Below are 21,451 nucleotides of genomic sequence, written 5' to 3'. Positions count from 1 at the left end.
AGACATCTATGATTCTTCTCTGTGGGAAAACCCAGTGATGTTCCTTCCGATGAATTAGAGTTCAGAGTATATGCTGCCTTTCTTTCAACCTTTCTCATGAGCTTAGACACCATCGGTTTGGATAATTTTTTTTACATATAGTTAGGTTGATTTTTGAAGAGAGCCTTGAAGTTCAAGGTTACCTCTATGCCAGTTACTATCTCGAACCTACTTCATTTTCAACAATATAACTAGACCTGTGCTTCCAGGCCCCAGGCTCTGGGAAGCGCTTTAGGAAAGTGATGTTTCTGTAGCCTAAGCCCCATGTTTGCCACAGTTACAACACAATTGCCAGTAACCATATCTCCACAGAGCTCAGATAGTCTTCCAAAGGCAGCAGTTATCAACCTGTGGGTTGCAACTCCTTTGGCAAACGTCTATCCCAAACATATTTGCATAATGATTCATAACAGTAGCAAAATTATAGTTATGAAGCAGCCATGAAAATAATCTCATGCTTGGGGGTCACCACATTGTGAGCACCTGTGTTTTAAGGGGTCACAGTATTAGGAGGATTAAGAACCACTGGCCTAAAGATTTTACACTAAGTTCTGTTCATCGATGGTTTCATCTGAGCATACAGATTTAGGATATAGCTAAGATCACAGGACCTCTGGACACAACCCCATGTCATTTTCATTGTGACAAGTGCATCCTTGGGTCATCACTAGGTTTTGCTTAGGGAACAGTTTTTCCCCTTACTCAGACCGGAAATGAGCAAGGAGTCCTCCTATCTTCCCCAAGCACAGAAGCCTCCATGAAACCTCGATTCTGCTTTTACAGTACTGGCAGATCCAGTCCACGGGGTATAAATTTAGATCAGTGGTTCCGTGCTTTTGTAGAATAGATGTGAATACTTACCCCTGAATCTCCGTGGAAGCAACCAACCCTTTACGCTGGGCAGCAAGATACCACATAAATAAAGGCTGCTATGAAGGAAAGGAAATCTCAGACTTGGAAGAGGACCTTCAAATATGAAAAGAAGGGTTATGTTAATCAATAAAGAGATATTTATAAATTGTGTTTGTACAATTCATGGAAGAAAAGAACTGTTAAGCAAATATTTACAAATGCTTTCAAAATATGTATATCAAAATGATTTTTTAATTGGGCATAATGCCCAAATAGCAAGGCCTTCATTAAGAAAGCCTATGTGCATGGAAAAGATTGTGATAAAACTGACTTGATTTAAATTGATATAAGCCTTTGAAAAACTATTTGGCACCGTGTATAAACAGCTGATGGCAGTTGAGGAAAGCATGAGGTATTTGGCCGGAATAGAGCAGGAAACAAACCTGAAGGCTGGACTTCCTCAGGAGGAATTTTTAGTTGTGCGTTGACTGCACTACCGCAGGAGAGATCAAGAACTTACTGTTAAGAAAATTTGGCCACTGTACTGTCCAAAGATACAGGAACTTTGAACCTCAACAATCCAGGCTCTGTCCTCAATTTGATAAGAATTGTGTTGCTGGAAAAACTGGAAGCTATGTCCCCAAGGTTCAAGTAGGAATTACTGACCAAGACTGGACTTTTCTGAGTTCCAAGCCTCCTGTCTTTCATGTTGAAAAATTAATGGAAAGCGTCTCCAGTATTGGCAAACGTAGAGTTCTGCTGATCCTATGTCAATTTTTAGTATTAAATAATTACATAGGTGAACATTAGCTGGTAAATTAGCTCTTAAAGAAGACAAAGACCTTTCTTTTGTATGCAGATTCACTTGACTGGTAGAAATTGTGAGGTGACCTGCACAGCTGTTGCAAAGAAAGAGCTAGACTTGAAAGCAGCTGTATATATCAAATACTGAACCTGCTAGACTCCATTAGATAGTTCCAAACCCCATTGCTACACTGGCAGTCTGTATTAAAATCAGTAGGTCATAAAACTAGAAGAAAAAAAAAGAGGCATGAGGAGAATGGGATCCATGGGCAGGCAACAGATTAAAGGACAGCCCCTATTCCAGTTTTTGGGGGCCCCCAGGAAGACTAAGGTACACATCTGCTACATGTATATGGGGCCCAAGACTAGCCCATATGCACCTTGGTTGGTGTTTCAGTCTCTGTAACCTTCAAGGGTACAGGTTAGTTGACTCTATTGGTCTTCCTGTAGAGTTCCTATATCCTTCAGGTCCCTCAGTCTTTCCCCAGGTATCCCATAAGACTCTCCAAGCTCCATCCAGTGTTTGACTGTGTATCTGTATCTGTTTTAGTCAGCCGCTGGGTGGAGCCTCTCAGAGATAGCTATGCTAGGCTCCAGTCTGCAAGCAAAACAGAGTACCATTAATAGTGTCAGCTTCTTGCTCATGGATGCGTCTCAAGTTGGGCCAGTGATTGGTTGGCATTTCCTTCAGCCTCTGCTCCATCATCGCCCCTGTATTTCTTATAAACAGGACAAATTTTAGGTCAAAGGTTTTGTGGGTAGGTTGGTGTCCTTATCCCTCCACTGGCTACAGGATTGGCCACTTCTGGTCCCATATCCCCACTGCTAGGACTCTCAGCTAGAGTCACTCCCATGGACTCCCAGGAACCTCCCCCACCCCAGGTCTCTGGGACTTCCTAGAGATGCCTACCTGCCCATCCCCATCACTCTCCCAGCCCTCTTCAAATTTGTTATTTCCAGTGCTAATCTTGAGATTTCCCATGACCCCCTCTTCCTACATTGTACCCTCAGTACTCTAGTTTACCCAGTTGTCAAATCACAGAGTCATGAAGTTGTTCTTATCGAGTTAGTTTCTGATTGTGCCTCCTAATGGGGACTTGGGTTCATGGCTGCTTTTTGCTCCCCTTCATATGAATTATGGAATTGTCTGCTCCTTGGTCTTCTACTCTTGGGTCTAACGTCTTCAGCCTCTGGCCACCCAAGAGGTAAAGCTTCCTCTCCTTGACTGAATTTGTCATCACCCAGCTTCCCTGTCACGCTGCTGCTGTGCCTTCTGCTGACCCAGATGAGACTGTTGTCTTGTTTTCTGTCTCCCACCCACCCCCATGCCTCTACCTGGAGCACATTTCTACTCTTTCTTCACTGAACACCTGTCCTGTTGGAGTTGTTTATGTGGATTTCCTTCACGGTCTGCAGAGTTCTACCTTTCCCATGTCAGAACCTTTCCTTTAAGTTCATCCTCTTGCATTTGCTTGCATGTCCGGTGGGTGCAGCCATGTATCCCAGCTCTTTGGTGCGGCGGCTAGGCCTGTGAGCGCACCATGGAACTTGAATTTATTTCTTAAAGGAAAGGAACTCTCTTCAGAATCTTTTCACACCCATAGCTCAGCATGGGTGAACTTGAACAATTGGAGACGGTTTAGAGAAACTTGAGCAGTACGAGGCTTAGAAGATTAAATTAGCTGAGTTGTTTTGCACAAGTAGGGAGGAAGAAGATGTTAGAATCAGTAAAGCTGGTTTAGAGCTAGAAGTGTTTAATTCCACCTCATAGAGCACAAAGGAAGAGATTTTTACAAAGCTAGCTTATATCAGTTTCAATATCATCTTCTAAGTTTCTAAGTTGTGAATATATATTAATATTTAAAGACGTTATAATATTAATTTTTAAAATAATTTTCCTCTACCATGAAAAAACTTTACATAAATTTTTCTGCTTTGCTCAATGAATTCAGTAAGCCATATTTAGGTATACTTTATTTCAAAAAAAAAATGATGAAACTTTTTGAATTTTAGTTTGTATTTTAGAGGCAAATATATACCAAAAAGATAAAGTTGTAGACAGTAAAAACTTATATGGTAATAAAACCCAGGTTAGATAAACATTTGGGAGACAAAAATAAAGCAATCTGTAAATCCATATATAAAAGCTACCATGTGACAAGATACAGCTAGATGTCTTTAGCTCTCTTCAGATGGGCTCTTCCCAGAGCCGGGGAATCCCTGGTTTAGGGCTGTGCTTGCAGTGAAGGATGTGGACTGTACGACGCAGCTAACGCCAACTGTGCAGAAGAAGGCTTCATACGGAAGCCATGGTAGACACTGCTGCCCATTGTTCTCCATAAAATACAGAAAAGCAATGCTTACTGAGACCACCTTAAACAGGGGGTGTGGATGCCTTGCCATTCTGCCCGTGCAGTAGAAGAACGTCAGTGTGATGGCTATCTACTCTATATCTATAGATCTCTATATGTATAAGGGCGAGAGAGAGAGAGAGAGATCTACGTGTGTGCCCTCTTTCTTCTTACAGAGACTAGTCCTATGTGCTTTCATGTCAATATTTTGAATCTAGGTTTTACATGACAACAAGAATGCAGACATTCATCTTTCTAAATCTAGATCAGTTCTCATGACATGATAATCCCGTTTCATCAATTTTTCTGAAAATGACATAATTGGCTCTTTATGCTTTAGTCCAACATTTCTATGAAATGAGTTAGTTTAAGAAGGAATCCTAGTAACTAGACAGCAGACTTGTCGGGAGACATTGCTTGGACGTTCTTATGAAAACAAATGAGTGACTGACTTGTAGGTCATCCTGGTGGCTTCTGGGTAATAGAGTCCTGTGGCCCTATATAAATAAGGGAGTCTATCATTTGTTTGTGATGAAGAGGACACAAGTCCCTCCGCTGAGCCCTGGGGATCTGCTGAGTTAAGCTTTAACAAGAGGTGCAGAGCAGGTTCAAGTGACTGAGGGATGGAAATGACTTCTGGAAGTCTCCTGCTCTGGATCCACTCTAACAAAGATCAGAGAAGCAGCTCTCCGTTTGGAAACAACGATGGTGTCATGTTTTGATTCCAGAGGACGTAGGGGTAGAGAAGGCAGACTTGGGACTCAGGATGCCGCACCAGCAAAGGCTGTCAGGTCTTCTGTTGCCTTGTAGTTTTTGGTCTGGTAATGTATGATCAACAAGATCACAGTGAAGAACAAGCATTCGTATTAGAGAGATTCTCATCCTTATCTAGTGAAGGAATGTGGCTCGGAGCCTCGTGGGGAGAGCCATCACAGGGCCATCTGGACCTTAGGCAAAGTAGACATTATCTGATGGGAATCCTGACCAGAATAGGAGGTGAGAGTGGCGGGTTCTGTTCACTCTGCACACGGGATAAGAATCTTCCTCAGAGTCTACAACAACCGCTCAGCCATTGCTTCCAGCCCTTTTGGAGTTGTTCTTCATTTTGTGGTTTCTGTGCAATTATTTCAGTGGTTTCCCTGAGTAAGCCAGATGAGTGATTCTAACGTTAGCCCTGGTGTTAGATGTTTGCTTTTAAAAGGCTAAAACATAAGAAGAACCCAGGTGGGTGCTAGACCAAGGTGGGCACTGTCTAAAAGCCTCTGTCCACATAAGCTCACTCTTATTCTCACGTACACCAAGGGAGAAAGTGGGGATTTTAAATTTTGAAAGAAAACTCTGCCCTATGACTCAGATCTCCCTGCCCTGGGGCTGGCTGGCTTTTCATCTCTCTCCATGACACAGAATCCTGCTTATAACTGGGAGAGCTACAGCTGAGTCAAATATCAGACTCCCCGGGTGGCCAAGGGCCATTTATGGAGTCAGGGCAAAGTGGTACAGACCATTAGGAAAGGGCCAGTGGAGACCATTGGGGAGGGAGCACCAGCTTGTCACAAGGACCCCAGGAAAATAGAGGCAGGACAACCTGCTATCTCACATGCTTAGTTAAAGTTGAGTGGCTTGTGATCACACTGAACTTTCTAAACAAGTCTTAGGTTCTCATTTCTCCTGAGCTATTTCCTAATGCATGTAAAAGATAATGTCGGGTTTAAGCTAAATGGAATGTGCTTTACTCTAAACTTCCCTGTGAATTAGGCTGTTCTTGGCACCATGGTAGTGGGACTTGAAAGTTCTTCTTATGTTCTTACAGAGTACAGTACAATCCACAGTCCTTCAACACCCATTAAAGAGTCCGATTCCGATCGACTGCGTCGAGGTTCAGATGGGAAGTCACGTGGCCGAGGCAGGAGAAACAATAATCCCTCACCTCCCCCGGATTCTGATCTTGAGGTATGGCATTGCCTATAGTAAAATAAGGGACAAGGTGTCACATCACTCATTAATGGGTCAACAGAATTGGCCTGTGACCATGAGGGAGGGAGTACCCCAACACTTCTGTTACTGTTTATTACTCATAGTAACAAGGTAAAATGTTCCCCTCTTTCATATTACCTGTCTATCATCCAGTTTTCATAGTTGATGTGGCTTGTTAGATATTTCTGCTCTTGTCCTGAGGCACTGGGGATTGAGCACAAGATCTCAGACAAGCTGCATACATGCTGTACCACTGAGTGTCCCCCCAGCTTTATGTGATAGTTTGCTTCTGTATTTTCCTTCCTAATGTATACACAATACAGCATCTATTTCTTCGCTTCTTCCTCAAGAAATGTAGTAGCCAAGTGTGGTGACACTTACATGTTTTCTAAGCAATAGGGAGAGAGGAACCAAAAGTTCACAGTTATCCTTGGCTCATAGAGAGTTTGAGGCCAGCCCGGCTATGTGGCACCCTGTTTCACACAATAAAACACAGAGGGAAACAAAGCGGTTCTGCTTAAACCAAATTCTCCTGCACGGCTGTGTGTCACTGCCGTTTTCATCAAGTAAGTGTGATCCTAAAAGAGCACAGGCAAAGCTACGTTGAAATTAAAGACGCGTCTGTGTACACTGAGAAAGGGAAAAAAATGGAATGTTCTAAAATGAAATGGTAATCAGCTACTGAGAACATGTTTTGGTGGAGTTCAAAAGCAGGGGGATTAAGCGAGAACTGGCGGGGTGGCAGATCTCATGGCCTCGAAGCCACTGCAATTAAGTTTCTGGTTTTTGCCAAAGTAAAATCTGATGGTGGAAAACTTGATTATTTTGGCCACGAAGATGGACATTTTCCAGCAGTGTCTATGTACAAGAATCTGTGCTGGCGTGAAGAGGAAGAGGAAGGAGAGGCTCTGGGATGTCGTAGTATCTCAAAGAACTTTTTGAAATGAACTCCAAATCCAGTTCAAAATACCCCGAGTGTCTAAGAGTGTGTGGGGGGTGGCTGCCTCGTTTGAAAACTGAAAACCCCTGATTAAAAATAGACAGTTGTCCTTCAATATCCACAGGGGACAGGTTCACAGGTACTCAAGACCCCCATCTGCTATGTGCTGTTCACACATGCCCTGTACAGTCTCCCTGCTTTTTGCCTTGGGAACCGAAGCCCAGGCCTGGTACATGCTAGGCAAGCATTCTGCCACTTAGCGGCATCTCTAGTCTCAGTTTAAACCATGTCTAGACTCACAACACCTGATAAAATGTAAATCATACACAGATGGCCGTGTCCTAGACTGTGTAGCGATAATACAAGTGCACATGTGCAGTGAAGGTAGTTTGTTTTTCTAAGGATCTCTGTTGCTGCATGCAGAACTCAGATACCCTGAGAGCCAGTGCAATAACCCATCCTTACCATAACTGCCTGATCATTAATGTGACATAAATAAGCTAGGGAAAGCTTCCATTTCTTCTTGAAATGGTTAATACTTAACTTGCTTAGAGTAAATCATGAGTTGCTTTTTTTTTTTTTTTCTTTTTTTCTTTTTTTCGTATCTGGGGACCGAACCCAGGGCCTTGCGCTTGCTAGGCAAGTGCTCTACCGCTGAGCTAAATCCCCAACCCCTCGTGAGTTGCTTTTAATTGTTCTTCTGAGATAAGGTCTCTTTTAAATGGCTTTCAACTTCTGCCCCTTCTGTCTCTGAGAACTTATAAATAGAGAACAGTTAACTCACAGTTCATCTCCTGGGGACTGAAATGGAGATGTTACTATTGAATAGAAGAGACTAACTCTTTTCTACATGCGCATTGACTTTACTGACACAACTGTCCTGTGTCTCATCCAAGATTAGACCTGAAAGCTCTGAGATGCCCTTAGAAAGACCTGTGTTTGTAAAAAGCATAAATTCAGATTTTCATTGTGTATATCATTTCAAAACATGTGCATCATGTCAAAATTAACTGAATGCAGCACTGCCAACCAGAGCAAAGGTACATTGACTTGGCTCTTCCCTTTAGAGAGTGTTCATCTGGGACCTGGACGAGACGATCATAGTTTTCCACTCCTTGCTCACGGGGTCCTACGCCAACAGATATGGGAGGGTGAGTACAGCAAGCAGCAGCTTTGAATTGCTCCAGAGAAAATGTGCCTTGAGTTTACTTGTTGATTTCTGTCCAATGAATGGCATTTATGTTTAAGCAATGCATTTAAGATGTAAAAGGGAACATGATTTATTAATGTGGCCAAATCCACGAGTAAGGCAAAAGTACATGTGGGGAAAAGGAAAGATTATGTTTATGCCTTAAAAATGAGAAGATGGCATTCAGCTTATGCTTTGGGTTTTTCCCTCATGAGAAAAGTGATGGGATGCTTTTTAAATGTAACAAGCTAAAACTTTTGGTCCTGCTTTTGCCATCTGCCCTGTCTTTTATTCTTAAAACATTCAGTGGGGCAAGTGTCATTCGTTGTTGTGTGTAGTTCTTAGCTGGGTTGGTATTTTGCTTTTGAGATATCTGCTATGGATACTTTTATGTGACCCTTTTCTGTTGGGGCTAAATTAATATAAATAGTATATGATACTAAGCTCCCAGATGACCGTAATATTAATATTCCCCTACTAGAGTTGTAAGAACTTATAAGTAGAGCACTGTATTTATTTTGGTGAATTGGTAAAGAATAAGATCAGAGATCACATCCAGTTGTGGTGTTTGGGTTTCCTAAAACATGAGAAATCATTTGCAATGTGTTGCTTGTTGGTTTTAAAATATTTTAGCCATGCAAAACTATGTTATTTAAATTGGACAAAGGTATTTTATAAAATTGCTGTGTGTGTGTGTGTGTGTGTGTATGCATACATATTTTTAATGGCTAAAGAAATAATGAGTCCTAGATCCTAGAAGCTAAGATTAGTTTGGATGCCAAGACTTTAAATTATTATACCGATGAGATCTGACACTGTGAAAGGTAACAAACCATCATTAGAGATGTGATAGTGATAGTTCATTCTTTTAACAGAAACTTATTTCAATAAAAATCTATTTAGTCCCTGAGGTTGACTTAAGTCTAGAGGTAAAAGACATTTCACTTAGGCTTAAAAGTCCAAGTTTCAAATTATTAACAATAGATGTAATATAAAAGTCTTGTGCACACACATGTGCATACACATGTGCACACGTGTGTGCATACACGTTCCTCTAAGAGTCAGTCAATCCCATCATTTGAGTTTGGATTCAGCAATCTATGTGAAGCCCATATAACCCATCTTAGGCTTAAATACATTCCCTGTAAGAAGACAATGAAAATTATGTCAAATAATCCTTCAACAACCCCCACTCCAAAAAAAAAAAAAAGAGAGAGAAAGAAAGAAAGAAAGGAAGAAAGAAAGAAAGGAAGGAAGGAAGAAAGACGGACCTCGTACTAGGCTATGAACACACAGTAAGGATTTTATAAATTCTAGCTGGGTTATTGTTGGTGGCATTTTTGTATTAGGTACAATACAACATTGCACTATAATTGTATTAATCACTATGTTAAAAACTACTAGATAAAGCTAATTATAACACATAAATAGTTAGTAGAGCCTTAACAGTCATCTTAACTACGTCACAGGATGTCTTAGTTACTCCTAAAGAAGAAAGCTGGTGGTGTCTGGAGCTCACTCAGAAGTGTTGAGAAGAGTAGCTTTACTCTTCTCATCTCTTGTAGCATTCGAAAACCACACAGAAAGTCACGAGCCTTTATTTACCACACTGATACACAGAGAAAGTGGCCACTGTTTTCTGAGCCACAGACAGGGCCAATGTAGGATAAGGTGGTGGCACCACACAGTCTAGTGACCTCTTGGCTGCCTGTGGTCATAAATCATTGGTTTGCATGTGGAGTTCCCACCAAGATTGGGACCATTGGCTTAAGATTTTTTTCTTCAGTTCTTAACAATGTACAGACAAAATGCTCTCTCAGTAATGATCTATGTATTAAAGGGATTCAGAAAGTATAAGCCATTTGTATTTTGAGACTTCATCAAATAGGATTGCATTAACTTTCTTTTTTACTGTTATTATAGTAGGGCACATGATACGGTTTGCTTTTTTGTTGATGTTTTTTTCTTTCTCATATTAAGTTCATAAGTCATAAGTATACATTTCGTAAATGAGGACTGTGATTGGTTCCTTCATTGACACATTGATGGGGTTTATGCTTCAGGAAGCCCGTTTTGTTTTTCAACGTTTTGCTTTTATTTATTGTGTGTGTATATGTGTGCACATGTGCATGCGTGTCATGGCATGAACATGAAAGTCATAGGACAACTTGTGGGAGTCAGTTCTCTCCATTCACCATGTGGGTCCCAGGAGAGAACTCTCCTATTGAGTTGTCTTATAGACGCCAAGCAGTGTGTTTGAGGAAATCTTCCCGCATGTAACTTTGCATGGCCCCAGGTCACTGTGTCCACCAGGAAAAATGTTTTACACAAAAGAAATACCAAGTGCAGGAGCATGGAAGAGTTTGCTGTCTGAGGGACGGAAGGGCTTGAGAGACACGGGAACATTGGAGATGGAGCCTTTCTAACGTGTGGTCAGGAAGAAGAGCAAAGTTTACACAGGGTCTCCCAGCCGTCTGCACGAAGCAGATTTCACTATAAGAAAGAAGGGAAGTCATTTGTGGGGGTTTGTGGGGGGTCCTCAGAGGAGAAAGTGGGTTAAAGCTTTAGATTACTTTATATACGCATGGAGAGTTAATGGCAGGGGAAGAGAAATAGTCTGGCTTACAATCAGCCTAGAGAGAATGGCTGGATTTTGGGTTGTGTTGAGTAGACAGTAGGATGCAGTACACAATAGATGAAAGAGAAGGGTGATCCCTGGGCTGTGACTTTGAGACTGAGAGAACAGTCATGTGTACTGAGGTAAGGATGAGCTGGTTGCCAGAAAACCTGGGGATACGGGTGTTCGGGAAATCTTGGATAGTTTGACCCTTTCTTAGACAAGCGAGAAGGCAGCTGTCAGGTAAACCCTGTTCTTTGGAGAACTGGCCAGAGCTGGGGGTACCAGCTTTAACAACAACACTGTGAAGTTTAGATCTAGATGCTCCTCAGCTCCTTGTCTGCTCCCCCCGAACACGCGCATCTTCTCTGTGCCGGATGCTATGACCAAGCTGTTGTCTCCTGTTGGAGATACTTCCAGGGACAGCCCTTGCTAGGGGATGAGAGGCAGCCAGAACTATACAAGAGGACTTGCTTACTATTACCCTCCTTAGGGGACATTAGAATTGGGTAGAAGTTGTTCTCAAATTAGATGATCCATCCTTGAAAACTATGAGGTTTGCTCAGAAATTTTCCAAACAATGATAGCAGCCAAGCAGACTAGACTATCTTGCTTCCCTTTTGTTTCCCCGCGGTCTAAAGGTAGCTTAGCGGCAACCTGCCTCTTTGGAGTGCTGATTTCCTTATGTTCTTGGCCATTGTCAGGGAAGTATGTGGCTCCGCCTTCCTCTACATGCACAGAAAGAAATGAATGCTGGACAAAGTGGTGGCTGTTCTGTCTCTATGGGAACCAGACACCTGAGAAGGAGCTTAGTCACAGTAGCTTAGACAACTCAATGAGTGGGCCATTTAGTAAAGGGATACAGGATCCGGAGGATAGAATGCAAAATTAGGGCATGTTATAGCAATATATACCTTCAAGAATATCCCACCTTCTGTGTAATCCTAGCTGTGGGAAGAAGGCATGCTGGGTGTTATATGGAAGTGTTGTTTTGTAACAAAGGTGGTAAGGACAAAACGAGGGTGCTCTGTACAGCCTACCAAGGCAGAGGAAAGAGACAGCATGTTAGCAGGAATGGAGAGTCTGAACTTAGGGTGGTTCTAGAAATTCTAGCCACTTTTCTTTAATGCATTTTTAAAAATTTGTTTCCAAACTAAATCGAAATTCCTAATTTTTACTAAAGAAAATGTAGGTGCCCCGCCCCCATAGATTATTCTCCTTAAAACAGACAATATAATCCAATTTTCAATATTGAATCATAAACCCCAAACTTAACAGTATTTAGCTTACTCTTATGTGGATGATTCAAGCCGAGTCCTTGCTCGTGAGAAAATGTTGCAAGTCTTTACCCAAGAGCCTCGACCCCTCAACACTTACTCCTTTTCTATGAAAGGCCTGAGAGCTTCAAAGAAACAGTATTTCTCCTTTTTTAAATGCATTTTTTATTAATTAGTTAGTTTACATCTCAAACCCTCCCTCCAGATCCCCCTTCGGAGAGGTCCTCCCTTTGTCCCTTAATCCCTTTGCCCCTTTGTCCCCTCAGGGTTATTCCCCCCACCCGCAAGTCTCTGCAGGATTAAGCGCATCTCTTCTCACTGAGGCCACACAAGGCAGCCTCTGCTCTGTCTGTGCCCTGTGGGGAGCTGGGGTAATGGGTTGGACCAACCCCTGTAGTGTATGCTCCTTCTCTGAGGGCTCCCAGGGGTCCAAGTTAGTTGACACTTTTGGTCTTCCTGTGGGGTTGCTATCACCTTGAGGGCCTAATTCCCCTAACTCTTCCATGGGGGTCCTTGACCTCTGTCCAATGGGTATCTGCCTCTGTCAGCTGCTGGGTAGAGCCTCTCTCAGAGAGCTGGCATGCTGGGCTCCTGTCTCCAAGCAAAACACTTACTCTTTATTGCTACTTAGTATCCCTTGTTCCTGTAATTTTGGTTAGTGTGGAAATTAATTGTATTACAACTCATCCTTCATTTTATACAAAAACCAAAGCATAAACACTTAAGGTAGAAAAGGATGGAGAAAGCTTAGCAGGTTTAGTTGTGAGTCCTCCTCAAACTTAACTGTCTGACTTCAGTAGAGAACCTCTGAAGCTCTCTTCCCAGGCTAACAGGTTGTTTTATTTGTTCGTCGTTGCTGTTGTTGTTGTTGCTGTTGCTTGAGACAGTCTTACGTAGCCCAGGCTGACCTGAAACTACCTGTGAACTTAGTGGATACCTTGAACACCTTGATCTTCCTGCTTCTACCTCCCAAGTGCCGGGATTCCAGGCATATAACCATTCCCCTTGCTTGTTCCCAAGTTTAATTTATAGATTATGAATCAACAGGATTTGAGGTCACACACAAAATATTTAAAGCAGAATATTACACCTGGCGTATATCAAATGTTAAGCACATATATTTGAATATAGATGAGACTCTGTTGTTAACTACAACTGCAGCAGCAAACCCTTTGCCTTAAGTATCAGAAACAACAAAGTTCTAAAATCCTAGCAAGATTGCCAGTGAGTAATATGGCGGCAGTGGTTTCAACCTCATGAATTGCATGCAGTGTGTGACATGTCTTACGGTAGGATAGAAACTGGAGATTTACATTCAAGATATCTGCCTCGGTTCCAAGTTCACATTGTGATTGAGAGTCAGCTGCTCATCTACAAGCTTGGCTTGCAGGACTGCCCCCACACTTACACCATGTCTCACTAACAGCACAAACAGTAGTGAGAAAGGCATCCCATCTGGTGAGTTTCCAGCCGCACTTCCTTTGAGTGTTTGTGGTCAAACATGCCAAGGTTATAAGAGGCTCTCAACCGTCACTCTGACCTTATGATGATTGAGTGGGTATAAGCATTTACTGCATCGGGGGAGGGTAAGAGCAGTTCTAGCCCATTTCATCGGGGTACTCCAGTAGGCCAGTGATGACAGTTGCTCTGTCTTCCTTTGTTTGATGGGGCAATGCTAAACCCGCAAGAGGGTCTAGTCACTTACAACCGTTGTGCATATCTAACCCCACTCTTCCCTAACCGAGCTCAGGCAGCTGAGGATGGCATAGAAACAAACACAGCCATGTTCCAAGAAAACCAGGTCTGCACTTTCCGGATTTGTATTTCACACAATTTCCACATCTCACAGGCTTTCAGCATTTAGACCAGAGACTGACAGACCCTACTCCATAGGCCAAATGTGCTCTGCAGCCTGCTTGATGTAACTTCTTTAAGCCAAGAGGGTTACCTCATTTTGTAAAGTTTTTCAAAACCCAAACAAGAATATGCGCCACAGGAAATGTAAGCCTAAAATATTGATTTTCTGCTCCTTAAGAGAAGGTTTATCCTCTCCTCTGAACGTTGTTAGTTCTGATTCCTCTTCCTCATCCCTTTGGGGTATGGGGACCACAGATGGCAGCACTGTGACTGGCTATGAAATCAAGCCGTGTAAGCATCAGCTGTAGGAATTTGGAGCCTGGGGAAGCTCAGGCCAGCAAATTCATTAGAGACGGTGCAATGCCTTTTAACAAACAGGCTTCATAGGTAATGGCGCCAACACAATTAAACTTTTCTCTTTGTCTTATGTAACCCAGGCTTGCCTCAAACATTAAAGACGACCTTAAACTTCTGATCTTTCTGCTTCCTCCTCCCAAGTTGTAGGACCATAGGTTTGGGCAGTGCTGGAGACCCAAGTATGCAGAGGCCTCCCATGTGCTTAGCAAGAAATCTACCAACTGTGCCATAGCCCAGCTCCATGATACATCAGTTATTCAGCGCTCCTGAGCGCATGTTGCAGGCTTTGTTTAAGAAATGGTTGGTGATGCAAAGGTTAGTGTATAAAGATTTCTGGGATTCTTGTCATTGCTAGCAGAGCTGCATGAGTGAGACATTGTGGACAGGACTGGAAGTAGCCCATAGCTCTGCTATGACATCTCTCACTGTGCACAGAAAGAAACAGACCATGTATTTAGTAAACATGTAGCAGTCACAACGATTGTTCTCAACTCTGACCAGTGAGTGAACCCAAGTCATTTCCACATTCCCTGGGGACTCTAATCACCCTAGCAAAGAGCCCCAGCCTTATGTCTGGGGACCTGGAAGGACACAGATATCCCAAAGGATTTCTTCTTTATATGTTAATGTTAAATTGGGTCAAAATGAGAAGATAGCATATGGTTCTGTGGAATGGCATAGAATATAAAACCTTGAAACAAGCAGGACAGTAGTAGTACCTACCATTTTAACCACAGCACTTGGAAGTCAGAGGCAGGTGGATCGCTGAGCTAGAGGCCAGCCTGGTCTACAGAGCTTATACCAGGGCAGCCAAAAATCAATCAAACAAGCAAGCAAGCAATAAAACAAAATAAAAGAAACTTAAATGAAGATATCAGTTTCTTCAACACCAGAGACATGCCCAACTGAATGAAACTCCTCTTCCTTTGTCCTCACCCTTGTCCCAATGCCACTCCCCTTTCCTTTATTTCCCATCAGCTTCCTCTTAACTCAGACCTTCAGGTCTGCATAGCATCCACAGGGGCACACTAACTGGTTGCCCTCATCAATACAGCATAATCACAACAGCTCCGTACCATTGCTCTGGCCCACCATCACCAGCTATCTACCTTTCTCTGAAGCTTTGCAGAAACACCTTGGATCCCAGTCACTTCTGCCTCCTTGATGAGCCAATCTGAAAAGTGGGAGCAATCCTAGGAATTGCTGCAAAACAATGGGAAGCAGCCAAAACAATAATGAACAATAATGTATAAAAAAAATAAAGCATAGAGGTTCATCCTTGCAGAAAATGAATCTCAGAAACTGTGACAATATGGTAATAAGACTGGTGAAGCTTCATCCAACTTCTAAGGCTTATGCTGCTGTCTCAAACTTTTTCAATGAAGAAATTTGGTGGGGAAAAATTATATTACTCACCCAAGGAAGTACATCTATTACCAGACAACACCAGGAATAAAACAGTCTTCAAATCGCCCCCTCACCCTCAAAGGGGGGAGAGGTGGGCAGAGTTTAGTTCGAAGATCTTATGCCATGAGCATGGAGATGCCATGAGCATGGGGACACCATGAGCATGGGGATGCCATGAGAAATAGCACACGCAGTACCGACACAATGGAAATGTGCAGCTGAGACTAATCTGAGAGCAAAGAAAATCATTGTGCAGTGCTTAGCGTAGGAAGGAATAAAGGCCTAAAGAGTGGCTGTAACCCTAGAAAGGAAAAAGAGAGATAGGAGAGTGGTCACAGATGGGATCTTGATAGGTCCTTTGATTGGATTGAGCTGTGGGTCTTGCCCTTGGCATCTGTGGGCCCTGAGTGTGGAGGCCAATTGGCTGGGTGCACACTACTGTTCTTCCCTTCCTCCCTCTTTATACCCTTGCCTTGGCAATTGTCCCATGTTTGGGATTCATTGGGTTTTCTCCACAATTGAAATTAATCTTGACAATGGTGAAGGTTTTTCTCTTAATTCTCCACTAGGGTTTTATTTCCTTGATGTTGAAAGGGCATCTCTGAAGTAAGGCAAAAAATGAGCACAGGCTAGGGTCAGGTAAAATGACTATTGGGTTTTCTGTGTTCAACTCAATCAGGCAATAGTTCACCACAGTCTGCTTCTCTAAAGTGTGCAAGCTCTCATGCATTATTTCCTAGTTGACAATAGAACTACATCCAAACATCCAACATTCCAAACATAGCATTTCACTCCAGCTACTGGTGACAGGGCCTCCTGACCCTGCACAAAGCCATCACCCCCTGGGTGCCTGTCAGGCAGAGGGAGAGACTTGGGGCTTAGAAGTAGAACACACCACTTGAGTAACTTTTTTTTTTACAGTATTTGTAAAAGAAATAGCATCTCACAATATTTTTTTCCTCTCAGATAAGCGAGCAATTTACAAAGTGTGCCATTAAACTCCATCTAGCGAAGAACCAGCTTGGAACTTTAAAGATAAACCTCTTCAGTACTCAGTGCCCATTCCTGTTTTTCTGCCTCTTTTTCTCTCAAAACAAAAGCTCCTGCATAGAGGGAATTTTTAAATGGCATCCGGGCAGGCCCCTGTTTGTGGCTGTAATATCAGCATTCTAAGCAAGGTATTGTTTAAGGGGCTTAAACACATATCTTTTTTCCTTTCATTTGATTGATATTCTCCCCCAAAGCTTTGTGCCTGGTTCGAGCATGGCTTTCACATTGAGCTGACAAACCCTTGTGAGCCTGCTATGGCTCACCAGCCAGCAGTGCCTGCTGCCCGCATAGAGCCCGTGCAGACAGCATTTAACAGCCCCAGGAGACTCGCACAGATTTCAGAATAGCATATCCAGAGACCCCGCTTGTAATTTCTGTAAAGTTCTACTGTCTTGTAGAAGCTCTCCTCACCTTAGGTTTAAGATGAATAAATCGCAACTTGAAGAATATGATATGCTTTAGATAGACCTTAATGTGCTCTCCAAACAACAGAGCGATTGCTAGCAATTGGTGTAGCCTTGATGTAGAAGGAATAGTAGGATGCACGTGTAGGAATGAGAGACACAATGGACAGCATTGAACATGGGAACATGATAACAATGTAAACAGCAAAATTCAGGGGGGCTTGTTTTGATTTTATTTAGTTAACTTATGATTTATTCCGTAAGTTATTCTGGTTTTTAATTAACCATGGCTTATAAGTCAGAAGTTCATCTGAACTGGGAGAATTTTTTAGCTCCCCAAGCAATGAAAACTCTTCGCTGACATTTCTATCTAAAGATAATAAATTTCTTATAATAAGGATTTGTACAAAGAAAATGAAATGACCTTTGGACTGCATAAATGCACTGTGATGTTTGGCCTTTATTCAATCGAACCGAAATAGCTCAGGGCGTACCTTTTAAGTGAGAATTCATACAAAGTTGTGGTGGTTGCTGGAGAAATGTCTAGGTTTAAGCTTTGTAGACAGAGGAGAAAGGATGTTTTTGCTTCTATGTACAGAAAATATCCAGTGTCCCATTTGTAAAAGCCAAAAAAAGAAATGGGATTTCCTTCAAGTTTCTGACTTTTGTTGAATCTCGAGGGGCAGCAAGCACTGAGCCCAAAATTGTTTTCTTCCCCTTTGAGAAATTGAATAAAAACAAATTTCTGAGGCAGCCTGGGTTCCATAGGGGGTTGTGTTTACCACTAAAGATAGAGTGTAATGCAGCCTGAAGCTGGCTGGTGAGGAATGTTACATGTTTCTTGCTTTGGCTGTTTGTGACCCAGTGTTCAGTGTGCAACTCTCGCTGGTCTTTTGTGCATTATTTGCTGCAATGCCTCTGATTAATGTCCTTTCACTGTTCTGGGCATGCAGGAAGCTCCAGAAGTGAGAACCCAAACTGAGCAAACACCAGTAGCAAAGAGAAGGAGGAAGTCGTGACCCTCAGCAGATGCTTTGACTGCTCCTCAGTGTCAGGTCCTGTGGCAGTGGGGGCCAGCTGGTTCTGGGTAGCCCTCAGGGTATAAAGGAATTACACTCCACAGAGATGAAGCTGCCAATGTATAGGAAAGTTATGTATTTTTGTACAAGGCTGTATCAGCAAGACCAAGCATGTGGCTGCGTTGTCATTTCTTTAAAAAGCACCGAAATCCCCAGCTCCAAAAAAAAAAGCACCGAAATCCATTTTCTGGTCATTTTACCAAGCTGTGCTCCACATAGAGTGACCAAGCAACTTCATGACATCGCTGCTCAGCTGTTCAGTCAGTGAATGAAAGAGCTCCTGTTGGCTCTTTCCCTTGGAGCGTGAAAGCTAATCGTAACGGCTGTGACGTAAAATAGTATAACTTGCTGATAAAGGCAAGAAAATTGGGGATGATGACCTAGCATCTCCAAACAGTGTAGTTAAGCTCAAATACTATGTGACAACACTAGAATTTCAGCAAGGAGATACCTGCAGCCATTTTCAGTATGAGTGAGCTAAGATGGGAGCAGGGACCTGATGTTAGTCATCAGAAACAAGCAAGTCCCATGGAACAGTGAACCTAATGACCTTTCTACCCTAGGGCTGCAGGTTGCACTGTGTGAAATTTGTTGGTAATATTCCTGTTAGAATTACCTAAACTTTAAAACTCCAGTGACAGAATTTGTCTGATTAGAAATAGTGATGTACCCAATGTTTCGCCCTGTGTCACAGAGTAGCTTATCAAGGGTTAGTAATCATTAAAACATCCAGGAAGTAAATCAGAAAACTGGGCTGCATATAAGTGACCTGCCAAGGGCATAGACAAGACCTCAGCTCTATAGCTACCGTGGTCCCCAGGACACATACCTCCCCAGGTCTATTTTGTACTATCCTAGTCTGAGAGACTAATGGCCTGTACAGTTATAGGCACATAATCACAATATTTGTCCCGAAGAGAGTTCTTATAAAGGTGACTGTTGCCAATGGATGAATAAACTTCAATAGTCTGCTACAGGTATAAAATGAAACCAGTGTCACCCACATAACTCATAGTGAACCTGCAGAATATGCCCAGAACTAACAATGAGGCATCCTGTGTCCCTGGGTTAGCCATGAGAAGTACTTCCTAGAAGCATGAATATCTGTGTAGTGTGAAATGTCTAGTGACGGAGATCAGATGATGACTCTGGTGTCGTGGATGCTGGAAGGGAGCAGCCCCACCATCAAAAGCTAAATCCCAGTGGCCTTCGTGAGGTGGACTAGTATTACTGTGATTGCTGGAGAACACTTAGATCCTCTGTAGCAGGTCGCCCCTGCAGTGTGACAATAGCGTCATAAATGAGTGAGATGAAGACCCCATGGCCAGAGCTACAGACATGTGCATTCCTGTTTCCAGGGAAGAACCCTGTACACTGAACCAAGCAGAGTTAACACGGGCAGAGCAAAGACTTAACCCCTGTGCTGTGCTAAGCCTCTCACTCTGGGAACAGATTACCCAAGTTCCAGCATTCATTTTTTCAGGAGGGTTTTTTTTAAAACCTTTGTAAAATAGCTTTAAGTATGATTAAAGATTTTTAAAAGTCTTTTTAATACAAAGTGTCGTGAGCAAAGGAAAATCAAGACTCTTCCACATCCTGGCTGTTGTAATTCTTAGAATTGAAGCCATATTCTATGGATCATGGACATTAACCTGTTACCAGGTTTGAGAAGAATTCTCTATTTTCTCATTTTCTGGGTTGCCTTTTAATTCAGTTGGTTGTGCCCTTGAACACACATGTGATTCTAATTTTAAGGATGGCAAATCTCTCTGTTTCCTTTTGTTGCATGTTTGGTGCCACATCAAGAAAGTATTGCTGTATCCATGGACTTGAAGGCTTTCTTCTAAATGACTTACAATTTAGGTCTTTGATTTAGTGTGAGTTACTGTCTGTATGTGTTAAGGTAAAGACCCAGCTTCGTTCTACTGCATCTGGCTATCCAGATGTGCTGGAGACTATTGAAAGGACTTAACACCACTGCCGCAAATAATTTGGCTATTTGGACAGAGATTTATTTCTGCCCTTTTAATAATAATAAATAAGTAAAATTCTACTTATTTTGAAAATACAATTTTACTTTGTTTACTGTGGTCTTGTAATATATTTTAAAGTTTTAACTGTGTAAGACTGCTGACTTTGTTGTTTTTTTTTTTCCAAGATTGTTTTTGACTACTTAAGTTCACCTGAGGGTTCTTGAACATTTTAGGATGGTTTCTTTTTTATTTATACAAAAATAATTATTGATAGTGAGTGGACTAAATCTATAAATCACTATGTATTAACATCTTGATGTTTTGTCTTAGATCTATGAACATGGGATTATTTTTTCTATGTATTTCTTTTTTTACTTAATTTTTTTCATTTTAGTTTCTACTTCACAAGTGTTGTTTTTCTCCTTGGTTTCTTCACAGTTACTTGTTTACTTTTATAGTTTTTATTGTAAATGAAATAATTTTCTTAGTTTCTGTCCCTGACTATTAGTGTATGGAAACACAATTAATTTTCATGTTAATGTGAACCTTGAAACTGCTGAATTCATTATTTCTAGCATTTTTCAGGCTATTTGGGCTGTTCTCCATTTATGAGTAAGAGACAGCAGACATCTTCATTTGTCCTTCTAGTATAGCTAGCTGCTTTTCTCAGGCCTTTCAGTGAAAGCAGTGTCCTTGCCTTCTCCATGATCCTAGAGCATGTCTGGATCGTAACTATCGAGTGTGATGTCAGCTGTGAACTTGAGAGGGGAGTTACCATTAAGTCCAGGCCGCTCTCTCTGACCCTTAGTTTTGCAGTGTCTTTGTTCAATGTTTTTACTCGTTTATTTTTGCAGTTCATTCTATTTTTCTTGGCTTTCAATCTGTGTGTTCTTATTAAATCCTTTTTTATATTTTCTGTCTAAAATTAAAATGGTTTCTGTTGAAGGGACTGGCTCATCTGCCTTCTAAGAATGGGTTTTCTTGACTCCATCTCTTTGAGATAAGTTCCTTCACCATGTGTATTTTAAAAACTGCTGGCTAGAACTAGAAGCTTAACCAGACTTGCTTTTCCTTTTACCTTCCCTCCTCTTTCTCTCTCCCTCCCTCCTCTTCTGTTTCCTTCCTTCCTTCCTTCCTCCATTAGGATTTAGATGCCTTTTGTTTGAGTTACTCCTCCAGTAAGAAATGCAGATGTCTGCTTGTTATAGTGAGGCCAGTTTTTAGCTTATACAGTCTCCCCCAGTAGTCCATTATGGGGTGTTTCTTGCTTAGCCTTTCTAA

The 21,451-nt window shown here is 42.0% G+C and overlaps 1 protein-coding gene across 1 annotated transcript in view; it reads left to right on the top strand.

Annotated features, from left to right (window-relative positions):
* Positions 1-21,451, top strand: part of Eya1 (EYA transcriptional coactivator and phosphatase 1) — a 145,443-nt gene that overhangs the window by 73,658 nt on the left and 50,334 nt on the right. The window contains exons 10-11 of the mRNA XM_032906829.1: positions 5,857-5,996; positions 8,028-8,111. Of these exons, the coding sequence (XP_032762720.1) occupies positions 5,857-5,996; positions 8,028-8,111 (224 nt within the window). The remainder of the gene's footprint in view (positions 1-5,856; positions 5,997-8,027; positions 8,112-21,451) is intronic.

Source organism: Rattus rattus, chromosome 1 (assembly GCF_011064425.1).
Source record: "Rattus rattus isolate New Zealand chromosome 1, Rrattus_CSIRO_v1, whole genome shotgun sequence".
Taxonomy (NCBI): domain Eukaryota; kingdom Metazoa; phylum Chordata; class Mammalia; order Rodentia; family Muridae; genus Rattus; species Rattus rattus.
This window is presented reverse-complemented; position numbering and strand designations above follow the sequence as displayed.